At 40.7% G+C, this 20,793-nt stretch overlaps 1 protein-coding gene across 1 annotated transcript in view; it reads right to left on the bottom strand.

Annotated features, from left to right (window-relative positions):
* NCAPG2 (non-SMC condensin II complex subunit G2) overlaps positions 1 to 20,793 on the bottom strand; it is a 55,861-nt gene that overhangs the window by 21,158 nt on the left and 13,910 nt on the right. The window contains exons 7-16 of the mRNA XM_054991557.1: positions 17,376 to 17,470; positions 15,728 to 15,797; positions 14,437 to 14,523; positions 12,566 to 12,661; positions 10,373 to 10,498; positions 8,288 to 8,467; positions 5,814 to 5,966; positions 3,421 to 3,643; positions 1,786 to 1,889; positions 402 to 575 (exon numbers count right to left, since the gene is read on the bottom strand). Coding sequence (XP_054847532.1) covers positions 402 to 575; positions 1,786 to 1,889; positions 3,421 to 3,643; positions 5,814 to 5,966; positions 8,288 to 8,467; positions 10,373 to 10,498; positions 12,566 to 12,661; positions 14,437 to 14,523; positions 15,728 to 15,797; positions 17,376 to 17,470 — 1,308 coding nt within the window. The remainder of the gene's footprint in view (positions 1 to 401; positions 576 to 1,785; positions 1,890 to 3,420; positions 3,644 to 5,813; positions 5,967 to 8,287; positions 8,468 to 10,372; positions 10,499 to 12,565; positions 12,662 to 14,436; positions 14,524 to 15,727; positions 15,798 to 17,375; positions 17,471 to 20,793) is intronic.

Raw genomic sequence — 20,793 nt, 5'->3', positions numbered from 1 at the left:
GGGCTGAAGAACTGAAAGCTAGCCATGGGCTCTGATATTACCTCCTCTGTTCTCTGTATAGGATATCCCCTTCAAACTGTGCTTTCCAGTTCTAACAGAGCGCAAACTACGATGTTTTGGAGGATCGTCTGAATGGAGCATCTATATGGTTGATTATCGGTTTGCAGCTATGGAGCAATATAACACTGATCTGAGGCAACATTCTTACACATCAAAGAGACGTGCTTTTTGCTTATTCCAACTACTCTTCCCCCCTAAATTGCCCATTTCTTTTCAATACTCTGCTCATTCCTTTTCCTGGCCCTAACCCATGCCTATTTATGGATCTCCTAGAACACAGAATAAAGCTCAATGGAAAAATGTTACAGTATAAGAATATAGCTAAAGCTTAAAGGATTTACCTTAAATGTTTTAAAATATTCTCCAAGCACAGAAGCAAATTTTCTGACTACATGATTTTTGGCTCCTTCATTGCGCTCAAGTACTTTATGAATACTTCTCCAGAGAATTACAATAACCTCCAGTAAGCCTCCCATGGAAGGTACGTCATCGATCGACAAAACATTATTTGGAATCTGAAATGCAAATATTTGAGGATATGTATGCAGTTTTGCCTTGAATCATTTATCTCAGATTAGGCTTAAAAGAAATGAAAGGAGCCATTCCAAATACCTGCACATTTTAATACCACTGGAGATATAAGTTTAATTTCTAGAAAGAGAGAGCAGTGGAAAAAGAGGAGTGCAGATAGATGTGGACACTGGAAGAGGAATGAAAGAGAATGCAAGCTGGCATTGAGGAAGGAGTCTTCCCAATAACTACAGAAGGCAATGCATTTATTAACTAATTGATTCTCACTTGGAAGACATCTAGGTCAAATATACCAAGCATGTAACTTAATTTAGCTTTGCGTGTGAGTTGTCAGAACTCAGTCTACCGTCACTTCAGCCAATGCCAGCAGCAGGCATCTTACACAAGGTAGATTCCGCCTCAGAACTGTGTCACCGCACTACAGATGTAAAATTTCCGGAAATTTTGAAGCCATGGGGGGGGGGGAATTGGAGGGGGGAGGGAATACAGAAATACATGCAATGTGTACTTTCCTAACAAACTTAATTTCAGATATAGATTGTTAAAAACCTGGCTGTACATTTCAACATTTAAAATTACTGGAAAATTTCAACAAAAACCCATTATTATGATGCAACCCTGATTAGATTATTTGTAGGGAGGGGGTCTCAGTTGCTCCGCTAATGAGTTAGGGACCATAGACTTCACCCGTAGGTGTCACCACTATGTTGCCTTACGTGCCATTATATTGCCTTACATACTCTCTGTTGCTTTACATATGTGCTCCTGTGTCAGCCCTAGAAATGCTTATGTTCTGTTTCAGCATTTCTTCAACTCTGTATTGGATTCCTGCTAATGTTACGTCTTTGTAAACTTGTGTTTATTTACCTTACGGCATTGTTTATGAAATTGTCCTTAATACTGACTGTACTAATCTCACACTGTGTAATCCACCTTGAGTCTCAGTGAGAAAGGCGGACTATAAATAAATACATACATAAATAAATAAATAAATAAAGCACTTCTAACTTAACCCTAATTTATCAAGAGTCTGAAATGGAAGGGAAACAAAAGTACTTCGAAACATTTTTGAGAAACTGGGATGTGAACTAACATCTGTAACCTGTCTTGAAGAGCAAAGGAGAAAAAAATTCCTATGCTGACTCCACAGAATGAATCAGCATTTTAGAGGACAGGTTATGGTTGCATTCTTACACTTGTGTTTTCTTTTTCACTGTCTTCATCCCCACTGTCACATGCCCTTAATCGTTCATGGATGCAGGCATTTATACAGCTTTGAATGGTAAGCATCAGCTTAGCTAAAATTAAGAACAAAGAGTTTAAGTACAAAATATTGTTTGAATCATTTAAGCAGTGGACAACAACGATCAATTCATAACAATTGTATATCAGATTATACTAATTATGTTACTTTCAGATACTGCTTCATAAAACTAAATTTTCAATTTAATGCCTTCAATTTAAATTAGCAAAAAAAGAAAGAATAAAGTAAAATATGCTGGGTAGAAGTTAATACTTTGTTTTGTAGTTTTAAAATATTTGCACATTATCTTAAGCAAACTTGCAGAATCGTGGCCTATATATACATTAAAAATTTTAAAAGAAACTATGCAATGTTAAGACCCTGTATTACTCAATAGCAATTAAAAAATTAGCAGATACTACCTTTTATACATGCATTTTAAGATCAGGAACCCAACCCCAGAAGGTTGCATCTCTCCCTTCTTCCACATAGCATAGAATTCTCTAGCAGGCATTACAAATTCTGTAGGCATTAGCTACAAAGTTAGCAAACAGTTCCGCTAACTTAGTTTCCGGCAGGGAGCCACGTTGGCCTGTAGTAAAAGAGCAAGGTCCAGTAACACCTTAAAGATCAACTAGATTTCCAGGGTAAAAAAATTCAAGAGTCAGAGCTCCCTTCATCAGATATGAGGAGTGGATAAAGGACAATACCCAGCCCGCTTAGATTATAAGGACCTCTTCCTTTTATCACACCTCATATCTGACAAAGAGAGCCCTGACTCTCAACAGCTCTTACCCCGGAAGTCTAGTTGGTCTCTAAGACTTTACTGTACCCAAATCTTGCAGTTCTGCTAATTGTGTACAGAGAACTCCACAAAAGCAGAACTACTGAGCATACCAATAGACTCCAGTGCCAAGTATTAAATATCCTTCATTCTTAAATACATTTAAACAGGAAGCAGACTGTCTAAGATGGCCCAACTCTGTAGCTGTTCATGGCTCAAGGAAGAACTGAATCTACAGAATGAAGTCCAGCACAGAACACACCACTATCATCCTAGAGCATAAGATGGCTCTGCATTCAATCATTTAGAAACGGTATCTCAGAATATTCAGTTTATATGGAAATGTCTAGTCGTTTCAGCTTTGCACAAGCTTCACTATCTGCATGGCTGGCTTCCAATGCTCACCCAAAACTTTGTCTCCACTTTTCCTGGGGATATTTCCTAACCTCCCGGCTACAGTACCAAACCAAGAGGAACGGAAGTGCACACACACACATGGAAAGATCTTACAGCTCTCATGGCTATGAACTTAAACAGCTTGAGAAAAGAAAAGGGATACTAATCAATGCAGTGACTGCAGCAGTTTTTGAGATCTCTGGCATGCACCACACAAGAATTAAGCAAGATCTGCTGGGGGAAGCCTACAAGATTCTGCTACAGTTTATACAGGGATCAGCTTTTCATGGACTGGAGCCTTTAGGAGGATTCTGTCCTGTTAACCCTAACAATATGAAGGAGAAAGTTTTTTTTTTAAAAAAAGAAAAGCAGTTAATCAAATGAGAAGATTGTTTCAGAACTTCACCTATGTTGGCTGGACTAGTATACTCGTAAGCATACTGATAGAACTTTCTTGCCGCCTTTGGATTCATTTGGATTAGAGTGACACATCGTTCACACCACACCTCTTCAGGTTGATCAACAGGAAAAAAGGAACTGAACAGAAGATTTACTAGGCGCCGTGACACAGGCCGCGAATCAATCTCAAGGCGAGTCAAGAGATGCTCTATCGGACAGATCTTCCAAAACTGATTGAGGGAATAAAAATAAGTTATTGTGATAACATTTTATACCTATTTGTGCTTTTCCCTGTTGACGTACTACCTGCAAACTCACCAGCAATTCCTTCTGGCCAGTTCTCACACTGCTGAAATCTTTATTCAAAATACACCTCTGTAAAGCCCTCCTTAGCTTCACCTTGCCAGCATTTGCCCTCTGCCTTGCCCAGGTAATCCCTCTCCATCTGTACTCTGTCCATGTAGTTTAGGTGCACAAGCCGGCCACAGGCACCAGCAATGGTACAACATGAGCCTTATCAGCCCTGAAAATAAAAAGTTCTCCAAGCTTTGCATTTCTGTGCAAGAGCCAGGAATTAAGAGCCTTGTTTAGACATTACTCCCGTGTCACACCATTCTCAGCTAAATGGGGCTGCCAGACCAGGAGAGGACCTTCCCATCCCTCCAACCACACGCAGACAAGAATAAACAAAACAAGGACCCCACGCTTGTGTGATGAAGGGGGTCTCCCTTAACTTCCAACATTCCAGGTCAAGAGATTTTGCGTTCTAGTAATGGCAGAGCTCTTTACTTGGGCATTTATTTCTACATGCAGAAAAGAACAGGAAGGAAGCACATGAGCCGGAAGCCCATTCCCCATCCCACCACACAGAGAAGCAAGGTGAGGGGGAACGAACATTCTGGACCCTAAATTAGTAGTTCTTTTAAAAAGGAAAGCTCCCCACCCATCTGTCAAGCAGTAGATAACTTGTCTAGCCACGGCAGCACGATGCCAGAAAAAGCAAATGCCTTTTTTCAAGCCAAAATGTAAACAGGTAACTATGTGGTTTTTTAAAAAACAAAACCCTCCCTTTTTAAGTGCACACCACAGACAAATACACAATAAAAACAGACACCGTTTAAAATTAAAAAATCCAGTAAGAGGTACATATGCAAACCCACTCTCACTCTTATCACTACATGTTCTCACTCTGGTCTTATCATCCCTGCCTTGAAAATAAAAAGTTCCCCAAGCTTTACATTTATGTGCAGGAGCCAAGGATTGAGAGCTCTGTTTGTACATTACTCTCTTGTTACACCACTCTCAGCTTAACGGGGGAGCCAGACCAAAAGAGCTTCTCTCACATGGTTGGGCTGTTAATCAGCATTTGCTGGCTCAAATCCTACTACTGCCATGAGCTCAGTAGGTGGCCTTGGGTAAGCCACTCCTCTCAGCCCCAGCTGTATTGTGGGGGGATAATAACAACATGGACTTTATTCACTGCTCTGAGTAGGGCACTAATCTGTCTAGAAGAGTGATATATAAGCACACTGTTATTATTACTTATTGAAATAACTGATTTTCTAAGAGGTCCCCCCCACACATCTGCATTAGCTTTATAACAAAGAAGCTATTAGGTAATACACAGTACACTCCATAGATTACATATGCCCTAGAGCCTGCCTGATACAGCAGTCAGAATGAGCAATGGACTGGGGAGATCTGGGTTCAACCCCCCACCACACCACACAGCTTACTGGGTAACCTTGCACCAGTCACTCTCTCACAGTTTAACCTACCTTCCAGAGCACAGCTAAACTGGGCTGGAGAGCATCTCGAGCTCCTTAGAGGAAGGGTGGGGATAAGAATGGGAAAAGCACAAATAGTCCCTCTTAATGTTAAGTCCTCCCATGTGATTTTCTGCCTTAGGTATAAACGGCATTCTTTCCCCCTGATGTTTGCCAGAAGGCTGCCGCTCCTCCTGCCTCCATAGCCATCCTAACCAATTCAGCCACATTCCTGATCCCCAGTCACACATGGCCAGGGTCTTTTCAACTGAGAGGCAGTTTCTTTTTTGCGGCTACAAAAACCACCGCCATTCATGACTCAATTCAGAATGAGGCCATATGATTTTTAAAAACAGTCCAGAGATCAGTGAATACCACCTTCTCAGTTGTTACTTAATTTGAAGGCTGGACCTACAATCAAGATAATTATTGGAAATCCTTAGAAAAAGATGTTTCCATTTTCTAGGCAATGATTAATTTAAGATGCAACAAAAAGTTAAATAGGTTGGAGTAAAACGTTAATGCGTTCCTTGCACCTCCTTTCCTTTTAGGATTGTTGCAGTATTAATGAATGCACATCTTGCAAAATAAATTGCCTTGTTCTATGCAGCCTAGCAAACCTAATTTATCCTACCTTAGCAGCCCTGACAGACTTAATTTTCAGCAACATATCAACAAAAGCCACTCTAACTTTCTCAGAATTGTCATGGAGATTGTATTTCAGGGCTGGCAGAAGCTGTTCCAATAACGGGTGGCTTAGGACGTTGTCCAAAATTATAGGCAAGCACTACAATAGAGAAGAGAAACCACCATTTAAAAGGTTATCATCAGAAAACAGGGAATACAAAACTGAAAAGATTCTAATTGCTAAGCAAAAGCATTAAGCAGCTTGGGGTTCTGGCTTCGAGAATGATGGGGGAAAGCAAAGCAACACATTTTACTAAAACGTGGAGCTTAATGCAAACTGGCATAGAAAATTCCCCATTTAATATTCCTTTTATGAAAAAGTACTGCTGAAATGGAACAGAGGCAAGAAAAAAATTATATATTAAGGCATAGAATAAAAGTTTTTAAAATGGCTTGATACACTCATTGATGTTTTCATTTCAGTTTAGGTATATAATTCGATTAAACAACATTTCTTTTCTGGACATAACTTTACCATTAGTTTCTTCATTTCATCCAGAAATAATCACAAAGTGATCACTAGCTCACATATGAAAACAGCATAACTGCATTTGCATGATCTTTGCAGACCATCTACCATAGACCTGAAAATGTGTGTTGCCCATGGCCTGTAGAAAAAATGTCCTGCCCTTTAATAAAGGCTTAATGAGATTTATTTATTTACTTGACTTCTATACCACCTCTCCATTGTGTTTAGAACTTGAGGCGGTTTAATAACCAATACTTTAAAATCAATAGTCTAAAATATAATAAACAATATATTAAAATAGCAAATACATTTAAACCCATAAATCAAACCCATAAATCAAAGAACCGCACCATCATTATGTCATCTTCATGCTGATCGTCCGTAATGTGCAGTAATGTGCCGTCAAGCCAATGAAAATATGAATATCAGCATCCAAATGTCAGATTAAACATCTGTGCTTTGCAAGCCCTCTGGAATTTCATCAATTCCTGGAAGGAGCAAGTCTGTTAATGCATTCCAGAGGGAGGAAGCGGCAACTGTAAAAGCCCTCCCTCTGGTCAAAGAGAGTCAAATGACCCTAGGGCTAGGAACCACCAACAGGCCCCGAGTTGCAGATCGCATGGCATGTAGGGGGCTACACTGGGAGAGGCAGTCCTGTAGGTATGAGGGTCCCATACTGTTAAGGGCTTTAAAGGTTAAAACCAACACCTTGAATTCAATTCAGAAACCAACTGGAAGTCAGTACAGCTGCTTCAAAATCAAAGTGGCATGAGCTGACCATGGTATATCGTTCAGAAGCCAGGCAGCTGCATTCTGTACCAACTGAAGTTTCCGAAGCACTTTCAAGCATAGCCCCACATATAGTGAGTCACAGTAGTCTAAACGAGAGGTGAACGTAACATGAATCACTGTGGCAAGGTCAGACCAAGACATATACAGGGATAACTGGCAAAGATGGAAAAATGCCCACCTTGCCACTATGGACACTTGGTTGTCCACGAATAACATGGACTCCAGCCACACTCCCAAATTCCTGACAGAATCCACTGCTGTAAGCTGGACCCCATCAAGTGATTGAAGAGCAGGGTCCACTATCATGGCAGACCAAGCCAGCCTCATGACTTCCTTTTTTGATGAATTGAACTTCAGCCAACCATCCCTCAACCATCTAACCACAGCATCCAGGCACTGGGCAAAGATCCAGATCTCAGCCTCTGGTTGCTTATCCAGCAGGATACAGAGCTGGGTGTCATCAGCATATTTTTTATCAGATGACATTATATACCTGCGAGCATAAAATCTGTCCACATGTTATGCCTCTGTTAAGGGAACAGGACATTTTTCTACAGGGCAGTTGACAATCCTACTGCAAACTCCATCTTCCTCCCCCACTTAAGATACACAGGGGCCATCTGAAAAAATAGAAGGTGGTGGCTACAGAAAGGCAACAAAAAGTAAAGGACTGCAGGACATACTAGTGGACTGACTAAGGAAAGCATGAATATTTACACAGCAGACTTGGCCAACTGCCCCATCAGTTGGCCTTCATCCTTGAAGCAAACGGAAGCCTGCTGCAACTGGCTTCCATCAGCCCAGCCCAAAGCCACAGAGAATGAGTGGCACTGCCTTATGTAGAGTCATTGGTCCATTGACCTCAATATTATCTGTTCTGACAAGGAGTAGCTCTCAGGCACAAAGGTCTTTTCCTGTACCTGCTATGCAGGATCCCTGAACTGGTGATGTCAGGATTAGACCTAGAACCTCCTTCATGCAAAACAATGTGTGTGTGTTGCGGTGGGCAAAAGGAGTGCACCACTCTGGGTCCCTATTTGCCTGTCACATTCATAAACAGCAGTCATTCTGTTTCACGAATGATTTTACACGGAATGTAATTAATAAGCCCAGAAATCGATGAGGAATTAAACACAGCAGACAGTCTAAATGAATCTTACTTTAAAAACAGAGCAGCGGACATCAGCCGAACTTGTATCAAAAGCAAGATCTTCAATAAGCTTTTGTAAAAGGTCAGCAAGCACAGACGCAGGAATCAGCTCCCAGTATTTGAATGCTATTTTACTAACACCAAGCACCCCTGTAGAGCGGACCAGAGGCTGAGGATCTTCCAAGAGAGTCTACAGGCAGAAAGAATAACCAAGAACATACCATTTTCTTACATATTGCAGCAAACACTATCCTTGCATGTCATCACAACAAAAACTTAGCTAGTACAATCTTCTATACTTATTTCATTAGTACCAAACTGGCAGTTTAATAATGCAGTCTTACATAGACTTTATGCAGTATCATTGAAATCAGTGCAATTAGACTAGAATAACTCTGCATAAGATTGCATTTTCACGTCAACTAAAATGAATGGGAACTGCCCAGGTGCACTCCACTGTGCCTTGTATGCCTCATATTAATATTCAAGCACAGCAACCACCAGGCTCAGTGAGTTGAGTGAGGCACCTTATAAAGAGCTGCACACCAGTCAGTTGATCAATGGCCACTAGCCCTTTAAGAGTCAAGCATCTGCTGACAGATGGCCCTTTGACAGCCAGCTTTTGAGAAACTCTACCCTGGGGGCGGGGAAGGGGAGTAACAAGGCAGAAGATGCACAGGAGGCGCTATTGGTCCCTCCCAGGCTAGGCCACACCCACCTGAGGCTTCTGGGTAGGCCATTGGGCATGCCCCAGGCCTGGCTAGAGCCTTCAAAAGGCTTGAGAAAGCAAACCAAGGGGGATGGATGAGATTTGGCTCCCAGTTCAGAGGGAATAGAGAGAGGGACTAGGGTGGTATCCAACCCCCCACTCTTCTCTGTCTGATGCCAAGGGAAGGCAATGAAGCCTATCTGGGTCCTGGTGCATGAAGGCTGGGGCCAGGATTCCTACATTAACTGATTCCTCCAGGCCTAGAATATGAGCTTCAGCATTTATCTAGGATTTCATCACCACTGCAGCTGTTTATTGTCTTAATTCATGTGCTGTGCTATAAAGTTACATTGTAATATCAAGGAGGAGACTTTATCAATATGCAGCAGCATGCATCCAATGAAACATCAGTCGTGTTCATCCCTAAGTGGAGCCTTGTTTCCTCAAGGGCCATTGCACATGCGGCAGTTAGGCACAGACTGATTCTTGTGCAGTTTGAATGCTTACCATGTCTCATTTGGAAAATGCATTAACTTCATTACTGAGATAAATTAAGAAACCATAACATATTAATAAAAAGACAAATGTTATAAAAAGACAAATGTTATGCCAAGACCACGGCAATACAGCCCAGAAAACCCACAACAACCATCGTTCTCCAGCCGTGAAAGCCTTCGACAATACAACAAATGTTATAGATGCTAATTTAACTAGTTTACTGCAGCATGTTGAAGTGACACTAACAACATTCTTTCATTCACAGTCCATTCCCCTTAGCCCAGTGTGACTTTGTGTAATACCCATATTTACTCCAAAGGGAGATAACCCTAAAAGTAAGACCCCTCCTCCCATTATACACAAAACTCTTTTTAAAATTGGATATAACTGTAACTTATATGCAAGCTTAAGATGACCCCCTCTTTTTTTTCCAAGAAAAATCCTTAGTTGTGCAAATGAGTAAATAGTGTAGTTGACTGATGAGCTGGACGCCACCCCCTTTGTGTACTGACAGCATTATGCCTCTGTGCGACTAGAAATAAATCATAGGAGACAATAAGATTTTCTGTGCAAGAGCTTACTGCAACTTTAAAAAGAAACACTTCCACTAATGGCCTTTACATTAGCAGACATCAACTGTGGACGAATATTGTGCCACTATTCTGCAGTTAGCTCTATAGTATCATTTGATCTGATATGTATTCATCGCAGTTTTCATTTCTCCGTTGTTTTATAAGTACAAATAGTGAAGAGTCTAATGAGGCAAGTTTTCAAAAAGGAATGTGCTTAAACATCTCAAGTTTTCTTACTTCTGAGCAGATTTTGCTAATCTTAAATGACCAGCTTGATGGAGAGGGATGGTAGGTTGACCAGACACAAAGAACTTACAAAGAGTTGATCAAATTGCCTTTGAATTTCACTATCAGTTTCTTCTTTGCTGAAATGTGGATCCAGAATAGGAAATGCATCAACAAATAGCAACGCTGCATTTGAGCGGACTTCTGAGTTTCTGGCCTGTTACAGAAAGGGAGATATGGGAGGAGAAATAGTTATATTTGTTGACCATTATAAAAGAATGTTTCTTTGCACATCACTAATCATACTGATGTGCTACAATCAATTAAGCTTTCCCCAAGACCCTGCTCCCAGCTTTGGAGGCAAAGATGAGCGGTGATCAGCAGGACCTCTCATGCAAGGGTGACGAGAATCTCCTCCATGCAATGGTTACCTTGATACCAAGCTTTAGGTGCCAAATGGAGAAAACTTTGCTTTCTTAGATTTCCTGCGGTCTTTTTATTATATTTTTCCTCTCTCTCTCTTTCATTCATAGTTTTCTGCTTTAATTGTCCGCACTCTAGTTTTTATTATTTAAAATACTGTTTTTATTTGTGTTAAATAGTGGGTTGACATGAGGTAATTCAACAGCTCTTTATTTAGCAGGAACACAACAGACACTGACAGACTGAACAGAAGCCCTCTATATATACAGCAGCTCCACCCCCAGAATAACTGATAGCCAATGAGAATACATACTTTAGAATACCATCATTTGCATAAACTATATACAATGTTTGAAGTAAACAGGCCACTGATTGGTCTTTATTATAGAGGACCGATTGGTTGCTGTCTTGAGAAAGTAACCAGTGATATTGCAGGGATTATGGACCAATGAGAATGCAGGCTTTGGGAGCCTTGACTGAACCTCAAGCTCAACACAGTATAGTGCATTACAGTCAATACAGTAACTACTTTAGAGGCCTTGCTCGGCCCAGTACAACATTTGTGGCTGCTTTTAAGAGTGAATTGTATTCTGCTGCTGTTCAAAAGTTTTTAATGCTAATTTTCATTTATTTTATTGGTACATATATTTTTATAATGCATGTTTTTAACTGAAGGTGTGGATTATAAAAGCCATATAACATTTTAAAGTGTAAATACTAAACTGTCCATAATCCTTCTCCAGTGGTGAAGATATAACTTTCAAGAAACCCAGAGCCCTTAAGAGAAGTCGACGTAGCAACTGAGCCTGATCTATTCTCTGCTGCAGGGCGATTATGAAAGTAATACTTCAGTGTCAAGCCTGGCAGCGTTCGATTCCGCTTCCTGTTAAACTGCCTGCTGCTGCTGAGGAAGACCAGATAAATAAACGAACTCGATTATTTTAAATTAGCATGCTTTTGGTATAGCAGTGATCTGTGCAATAAGCTGGAACAAGTGTTTGGAAATAGCTAATTCCTCCTACCACTACAATACAGAAGCTCTCTTAAAGTACCCTTTAAGAAAGAATCAAAACTTGGTAAACAGCCAAAGTCGGAAGGGGAACGTGTAATTTGCCACCTTTTAATATTTTTTTCTCCTAGAAAAGGTACTCTCTCATTTCAATGCCACCGGGGGAAAAAAACCCTGACAGATGCAGCACTGACAGTGGTAACAAATGCAGGACCCCACTAAATGACTTCAATATGTGGGTAGGTTCACATTGGAAAATGCTGTTCCTTCAGGAAACCTCGCCCCAGATTATTTAGGCTATGAGAGATCAAAAACACCTCTTTGAACTAGATCCAAAATGAGGGAGAAGCTAGTACAGCCGGATCAAGAGCGGTATACGATCAAAGCGACTCACCTCAGGTAACGACAGGGCAGCTGCATTATAATCAGGCAAATTAAATACATATTTCACATAACTTCCTTTGGTCTTGCTAATTATGGGAAGAAGCGATAAGGTATAAAGGGAATTCCATCTCCTCTACCACCTCAGTGCAGGAACTGCTTCAGAAGAGCCCAGAAGACATCACCGCTGTGTCTGCAGACAGCACCTATCCAGAATAAGCTGCATCCGTCGCATGAAGATGCTTGGTTCTGAGACCTCACCTGGGTTTTGTGATTGTCCCACTTGGCATAGCACCCACTACCAGCTCTCAAAATAGCAGATACAGGCTCAGCAAGATTGGTGACCACTGTTTTTAAAACATGTTGGTCTTCAAAGATGCCACAAGATTCTTGTTTGCTAGTACCCAAATTAGTAAAACTTTTGAAAATAATCCCTGGTGTTTAAAAGAAAACCCAAATCAGGTGAATTACCTTCAGAGCTCTCCAAAGAATCGGCTGATAGAGTTTATAAAGTACCTCCTCTACTCCCTGGCGGCATTTATTTTGTTTGTGGAAATAGCTCAGCAACTGCCAAGACAAAAGTCAATGCAAATGATACAAGAGGTCCTTCCAAAAGCTATTAAAAGACAAAAATGCATGTGTGCAAACAAACAACCTTATTTCATCCATTTATTAATTTTTTACAAACCGAGAATTCCTACGCTTAGTGTAAAAGTGACAGAATCACATTTATGCTTATAAAGTATATGGAATGTACCTACAAAAACAGATTGACTACCTGCAATTAATGTTCTCTGGCCATCTGTATAGTTACATATACAGGCTCCATACTGCAAAGTATTTTACAGTTCCAGCCAAAGACTTGGTGCTCAAATCTCCCCCGCATTGAGAGGCTGTATTAAGGGCAATCATATGTAAATGCGTAAAAAAAATTGCAGGATCCAACCTCACAGCCTCTTTAACAAGAGAAATTGTCCGTGCCTTATGGTAAATCTACTTCTCTCATCCTCAGTTCAGCATGAATGTGGTTATAAATTCCACATCCAATACACAGCATTTCCTTCTACTGCCTATTTACAAGAAGTCACCCAGTCTTTTTTCCCCCAAGCCAAAAAATAAGTACTTTACTGTATCCCCTGGGTAGAGAGGGAACACTCTCTTGATATATCCATAAAACTAAACACTTTCAGAAAAGCTTCTTCAGTACTAGGCTTCATCCCACTGTCCACCTAAGTGTGTGACATCCGTTATCTCTTTGTGCCACTGAAGGAGACTCTGCCCCAAGCTCAGAGCCCACTCAAACACTTTTGCTTTGGTATCTGCCTAACAAAGGTGTGTCCCTTCAGGAATCCTGCAAAGCTGCTATGTGGCCAACTGCCTTCTGGCTAGAGTTCTAGAACAGATTGGAGCTGCTTTGGCATCAGAACAAAACCCATGTGTGACTGCAGAGACCAAGGAAGGAGAGCATGCAGTTAATACCACGTCATTCATTCGCTCACACACACAGTATCTCATCTTAATCAACTACTTGAGAGCCAAACACCAACGCACGCTAGTTTCGTATAACTAAGAGCTTTATATACCTCAAATAGCAGCTGTTTCCTACGTCAATGATAAATCATTTTTGAAATCAAGGTATCTTTGCTTCAAATGGAAAAACATCAAAAATCCTAGTGAGCATGACATCTGATGCACTGAAAGTAACTCCTTAGGCCCAGCCATAGCATTTAAGCCTTCATTATTTTGTATTTTCAAAACAGTGGAGATTTAAATTTGTCTGTCTATTCAAACTTTACAGTTTCTATTTACCATTAACCAAGGCACTCAGATGATCCCATCTAATCCTCCCTGCAACACTGTGAGATGGGCCAGTCGTTGACTCTCAGCCTAACCCAAGGGCATCCGGTGAGCTTCGCTGCTAAGCAGAGGTTCGGTCTCAAGTTTGACATTCCGTTCACAGCACTATAGTGGCTTCAGCAGTGGAACAGGTATCAGAGCAAGTATGAATACAAGAAAATGTACACTCTCGATACAACATTCCATCTTTTTTCTATCATTGGTTTTCAAATTGTTCCAGTGAGCAAATTGTTCTGGATCTCTGGAAGACATCTTGCCTATAACCAACAGTGCTGCCCTGTCTGCATAGCTATGAGGGGGCACAGGAAGCATTCAAAGGGGCACAGGGAACCCCAGCTAAGTATGTGAAACACGTACATGCCCCAAGAATCCTCTGCATCATTCAAAAGTTCCATGTGCAGGAATCTCTCTACAAACAAAACCTTGTAGAAAGAGCCCCTGAAAACAGGAAAGTTGAAAACCTCTGCTATAGATGGCCAACATACCTCTCTCGTTTTAGGATGCAGCGGGGAATTTCTGGGAAGATGAATTGCATGATGCATGAAATCCTGAATACAATTATGCTCGATCACCTGAAACAAAACAAGACGCTGAATACACTGAAATAGAAACATTTGTCTATCATATACGGCTGCCATGCACGGTTGTTGCAGAAAGGCAAGCTTTCCTTACACATGCATGTGCAGCAGCAACTACCAACTTCCCCCCATCAGAATTACTGCTTTATTCAGATACATAATTATGCAAATTTAAAATGCTTATAATTAACTGACTATGATGTCTTGAACGTAATGACAAGCCTCATAAACTGTAGCTCAACTGTGAAGCAAACAGAACTACATCCTAAACACCAAGCATTCAAAAACAGATTCAACTTTTATTTTCATTCTTTTGGTACCAGCTTTCCTTCTCTTGGCTATCTCCTATTATATTTCTCTATAAATAGAGAGCTAGCCCATATTGTGCCTTCAGGAAGCAAAAAACTGGGTAATTAAAAGCAACAAGAGACTGTTCAGTGTTGGTATTTTGAGACTGGAAACAAATGGCTCCTCTTTATCTTTGTACTACTGAGGATAAAGATTTAAAATGTAGTTCCCTTTCCTGAGTTCAGGGAAAAGGGCAAGATAGGAAATCTAAATAAACAAGGATTTAATTCAAGGCTGTGATGCTAAGGCTGAGATGAGATGATACAGGAACAGTATCTTAACCCCACTGCAATAGCTGAGCCAAGTTTCTGCATATCTGTGCCCCTAAAAACATACATGCGGCTCCTGCTAACCAAACCGTGAAGTCAGTGACGTCCCAGAAAATTAAGACAAACTGGAAAGAAGTGACAAGAGCAGAAATGAGCGATGAAGATAGAACCCTAAACCAAAGACAGGCATGGCAGCCTTTTACTTCTCTGCCCTGCTACTTGGAGATGCAGCTCAATGTAACTTTAATCTGTACTTTATACTGGAGCAGAAGAAAAAAAGTCTAGATCAGTTCTAGATTGTCAATAACTTGATGAAGGCAATGAGTGACAGTTTCCCTGAAAGCTGTTGCTCCACAATAGGCTACTAGCTTTATATGCATGTATCAGTGCCAAGATGCAAAACTGCTGTTTGTATTTAAGCATCTAGTAGAGGCGCTTTTTGCATCAATAAAGCAGCATCCAGCTACCTAACCATGGCATGGACACAGCTGGATTGCCTCTCCTATGCACAACTGAAAGTAGAAACAACAGCCTAAAAGATCTATCTTGAAATAAAGTGTTGCAAGTTTAAAACACTATACCTTTAATATCTCCCCTGAAGCTTTTTTCCAGGCTCTGAAATAAATTTCTGCAATGTTTGTCATCAGGGACCTGTGTTAGCGATTAAAAGACAATTAAATTTGGAAAAAGATTCAGAACAATGAACTTATACACATTTCTTTATCATTTTAAAAGGCTTCCAGGCATTTTGCAGTCTTCTCCTCTGAATAAACACACACACACACACACACCACACAGAGAGACAAATCAATTTCGGCAGTTTGCCTTTCAAAAGAAGCCATGAAGCTGCAAGCTACCGAGTCAGATCCTTGGTTTCCAAGGATCAGTGTTGTCTACTCTGAGGGGCAGCAGTTCTCCAGGGTCTCAGGCTGAGCGCTTTCAACATCGCTACTCCCTGATCCTTTTAAATGAAAATGGTGGGGACTGAAGTTTGGACATTTTGAGTACAAGGCAAATGCTGTCACTGCGTCATGGAACCTTGACTGTGCAGTCAATATGGTTTAAACCACAGCATTTGTTATCCAAAGGTACGCCAATGCTCTGTTCAGTGACTGTGGCTAACCGGCACTGATAAACTGACCAAGTAGACTAAAGCATGTCTGTTTTTTAAAGCCATCTAAACTAGTGGCCACCGTCACATCTTGCAGCACTAAATTCCATTTTTATCTGCTGTGAACTTACATCCGATGAGCAGATGTTCACCACTCTCTCTCTCATCCCAAGGTCTCTCTCCTGGGTAGTCACACAGCCAAGATAGGCTCTATGCAGCATGCATGTGAAAGTCAAATTTTTCTCTCCAGGCACCACTTTGGATTTATACAGAATTTCGCCTGCCATTCTGCTGTCCTTTCACTCAGCAGAGGCAATGCTTTTATACTGGAAATCCTGACTGGAAAGCTGAGAAGACACTGTTGTTTCTCATGCTGGGGCTTCAGCTGGTAAACAATACGGCTGCTTGTCTGCTGATGAGAGCCCAAAAGAGGGAGCGTATTACCATCCAGAAATAGCTTCATTGGCTATTCATTTGCTTCTGAGTTCAGTTGAAGCTGCTGGTATTGACTAAAGGTTCATATAAAACTTTAAAGGTCCTATACCCGAAACCTGAATACCTGAAGGATTGCCTCTTCCAACACGAACTTGTACAGCACCTCGGTGTCTCCTATTCTTGAAGCTCCTCTTTTAAATCTATGCATCTGGCCACCACCCCGCTCTCTTTTACAGCAGAGGCTCTGGAATAGTTTGCCTGAAAAAGCAAGGAGGGCCCCTACTTTGTCCTGTATTTGCAGGCAGTGAAAAGCTCTTCCTTTCAGACTGACCTTTGATGGGCATTAGATTAGGGGGTGGGTTTTATTTATGGATATGAGGGGCTGTTGTTGATATTTTAAATTTAATTTTGATATCTAGTTTCTAGCTTTAGCTGACTTTATAAGCCACCTTGAGTCACTGCCTACAGTGAGAAAGGCAGGATAAAAGTGTTTTAATAAAGAAATACAAGCGGAGAACACCCCTAATGGATGGAAAAGATATGTTCATGGAACAGGCACACATTCAGCAAACAGTTGTATCACTCAGAAATCCAAACACTGGGGGAATTATACATATGAGTAGGGTTAGCACACATACAAGACCAGCACACATACAACAGCAATCACATACAATAAAACGTACCGCGGAAAACACTGCAATTGATTTTTAACAGTCCCATGTATCATTTTAATGAAATTTACATTCCACGTGAAGAGAAAACTCAGGAATCTTCTCCCCTGTAAAAGACAACAATGTTCCTTCACAAGAAGCCATATGGTCTGCTTAAATCGCAGTGTGTTATAATTAGCGATGCAGGATTTCCAGAAATACTGAAGTCACAGAATAGTTTTAGTTTTGGTACAAAAGTGAAATACGTACAACCGTTACTTTCCTATCAAACCTAAACTTCTTTTACTGATTTAGCCACATAAAATAAATCATTTAAGAGCAAGCATATAAAATAGTACTATTCGGCATACTTATGGAATGTAAAGGTATATCTTCATTTTCTGTAAGAAAAACTGCAAGTACACCCAAGAGAAGGAGTTGCTAACTGCTGCACCCTATGCTACTACAGCACATGCATCTTTTTTGCCACCTGAGAAATAAGAAAAAATAAAAGTTGACAGTAGAGAACCAATTCTGTGTATTATTTAGACAGAAACTCTCATATAGAGACAGAAGAGGCAAGATTGCCAGAATGTCTGAATAAGCTAAACATCAACACTGAAAACACTTCGTTCTTTAATAATGTATTCTCATTAAACGAATATTAGTTGTTGCTAAAATTATTTATATTTAAACAAAAAATATTGAAAGTGCTGTATATGTTTACAGTATAAATTGTTTTGCAGTGCTCAGATTTCCCACTTTTTCCATTGGCAAGATTGAAAAAATCGTTCTTCACACTTCATTTTGGGTGTGAAAAGCCTTGCTTTAGGAAGCACCTGACCCCCCCCCCGACCCCCGGGTATGATTACTCTTTTGGCTTAACCAATTTTACCACAAAATGTGATTCAGTTTATTAATAATATGTTATTCAGGAACCGGATCCAAAGATAATTATATTAGGTTATGATATGTAATAGGACTAGTACCTTCTTCAGACATCAAGTTACAGTGAAATCCCAAGCAGAATTGCTCCAGTAACTCTGCTTAGGATTTCACTGTTAGTCTCAACACTGTTTGCAACTATTGAGATAGTTATTGTGGCACAGTGGGAAAAAAAACAGAACTTCTTTCTATAAAATATTAGAATGAAGCTTTATTAACTAAATTTACATACTATCAAAGGTTGCAAAGAAATACTTTCTGTGAATTGTTGTAAACACCATTCTTCCTTTTAATTAAGCTATGATGAAATATATTCAATAATAATAATTTCCACATAAAGCTGTAAACTTGTTTAAATGTACCACTCAAACACTTTCTTTTCCCTCCTAATTCTCTGTTCCACCCACCTCACAGGGTGATTCTTGTGAAGGTAATAATTATAACACACTGTAAACCACTCTGAGTGGGCGTTAAGTTGTCTTAAAGGGTGGTATATAAATCAAATATTGTCGTTAAATTTTGCTAGAAAACATGCATTACTACTTGAAACATTTTCACATGCAAACACTTTATATGTCATGGCGAGAAAACAATCCTTTAAAGTTTTCTTACTTTATTAGAAATATTCTTATATACTGAAGGAGCAGCAAGAAATCCAAACTGGGCTCCAGAGAATTATAATATAGCAGACATAAACATCACATTAATATTTCTCAAGTGCATAGAGACCAAGGTTTGAATACACTACAACATGTTACCAGTTGCGCAGATAATGACTAATTGCTACTGTCCTTGACAGCCCTGTCCTATGCATGCTTGCGTAAACAAACTCCTGTTGAGCACAGCGGCGCTTGCTTCCCAGTAAGTCATAGAATCATAGAGTTGGAAGGGGCCATACAGACCATCTAGTCCAACCCCCTGCCCAGTGCAGGATCAGCCTAAAGCATCTCTGACTAGTATTCATCCAGCCTCTTCTTGAAAACTGCCAGTGAGGGGGAGCTCACCACCTCCCTAGGCAGCTGATTCCACTTTTGAACTACTCTGACGGTGAAAAAGTTTTTCCTAATATCCAGTCGGTACCTTTGTGCATGTAGTTTTAGCCCATTGCTTCGCATCCTACCCTCTGCTGCCAACTGGAACAGCTCTTTGCCCTCCTCCAAATGACAGCCTTTCAAATATTTAAAGAGAGCAATCATGTCCCCCCTCAACCTCCTCTTCTCCAAACTAAACATTCCCAAGGCCCTCAGCCTTTCCTCGTAGGGCTCAGTCTCCAGACCCCTGATCATCCTCGTCGCTCTCCTCTGCACCCTCTCGATTTTGTCCACATCCTGTTTGAAGTGAGGCCTCCAGAACTGCACACAATACTCCAGGTGTGGCCTGACCAAGGCAGTATAGAGAGGGGCTATGACCTCCTGCGATTTTGATGCTATGGCCCCTTTGATACAACCCAGGATTGAATTAGCCTTTTTTGCCACCGCATCACACTGACTGCTCATATTCAGTTTACAGTCCACTCTTACCCCAAGATCCCTTTCACATATACTACTGCCCAGAAGTGTATCCCCCATCCAGTATTTGTGCTTCTCATTTTTGTGGCCCAGATCTAATACTGTGCACTTGTCTTTGTTGAATTGCATCCTATTCACAGCTGCCCACTTCTCCAGAGTATTCAGGTCTTGTTGAATTTTAATTCTATCTTCTTGGGTGTTTGCTACCCCTCCCAATTTGGTATCATCAGCAAATTTAATGAGCAGCCCTTCCACTCCTTCATCCAGATCATTGATAAAAATATTGAAAAGTACCGGGCCCAAAACCGAGCCCTGCGGCACCCCACTGGACACCTCCCTCCAATCTGATGAAACACCGTTGACCACCACTCTTTGAGTGCGGTCCTCCAACCAGTTCCCTATCCACCGAACTGCCCTATAGTCTACTCCACAGTCTTCCAGTTTGCCCATCAGAATGTCATGGGGGACCTTATCAAAAGCTTTACTGAAATCCAGATAAATCACGTCAACAGAGTTCCCCCGATCCAGTAAGCTGGTCACTCGATCAAAGAAGGAAACCAGGTTGGTCTGGCAGGATCTGTTAGGATCTGTTCTTAGCATTGCAGCTTGGGTGTGTGGGAGAGAAACACGGTCCGACTGATATCCCTTTTCTTTCCGACAGAGTACTGTCATCATTTGGCAAAGTAGCCCAATAAAAGAAATATGTGTACCAGCAAATGGCCTTCCTTAGCCTCTTTCCCCACATATGTTCATCATATTTAGGCACTGAGTGAGTGTTGAGTCAAGAGATGGCCCCATCTCCAAACATGTGAATACACACTATCAAATTGATAATTAATGTAAGTACCAATTTTACACAAAGTTGTAAGAAATATACAGATGTAGGTGCTGTCTTAGATCATTTTTTGGTACTACAATCTCTAAACTTTAGGTTCAGAAAAAAGCATCCAATTCTTAAATGTGCTGAAAACTATTGGTTCCCTACATCCTATACCAAA

Source organism: Eublepharis macularius, chromosome 11 (assembly GCF_028583425.1).
Source record: "Eublepharis macularius isolate TG4126 chromosome 11, MPM_Emac_v1.0, whole genome shotgun sequence".
Classification (NCBI taxonomy): domain Eukaryota; kingdom Metazoa; phylum Chordata; class Lepidosauria; order Squamata; family Eublepharidae; genus Eublepharis; species Eublepharis macularius.
The sequence above is the reverse complement of the archived record's forward strand: the minus strand, read 5'-3'. Positions and strand labels throughout refer to the sequence as shown.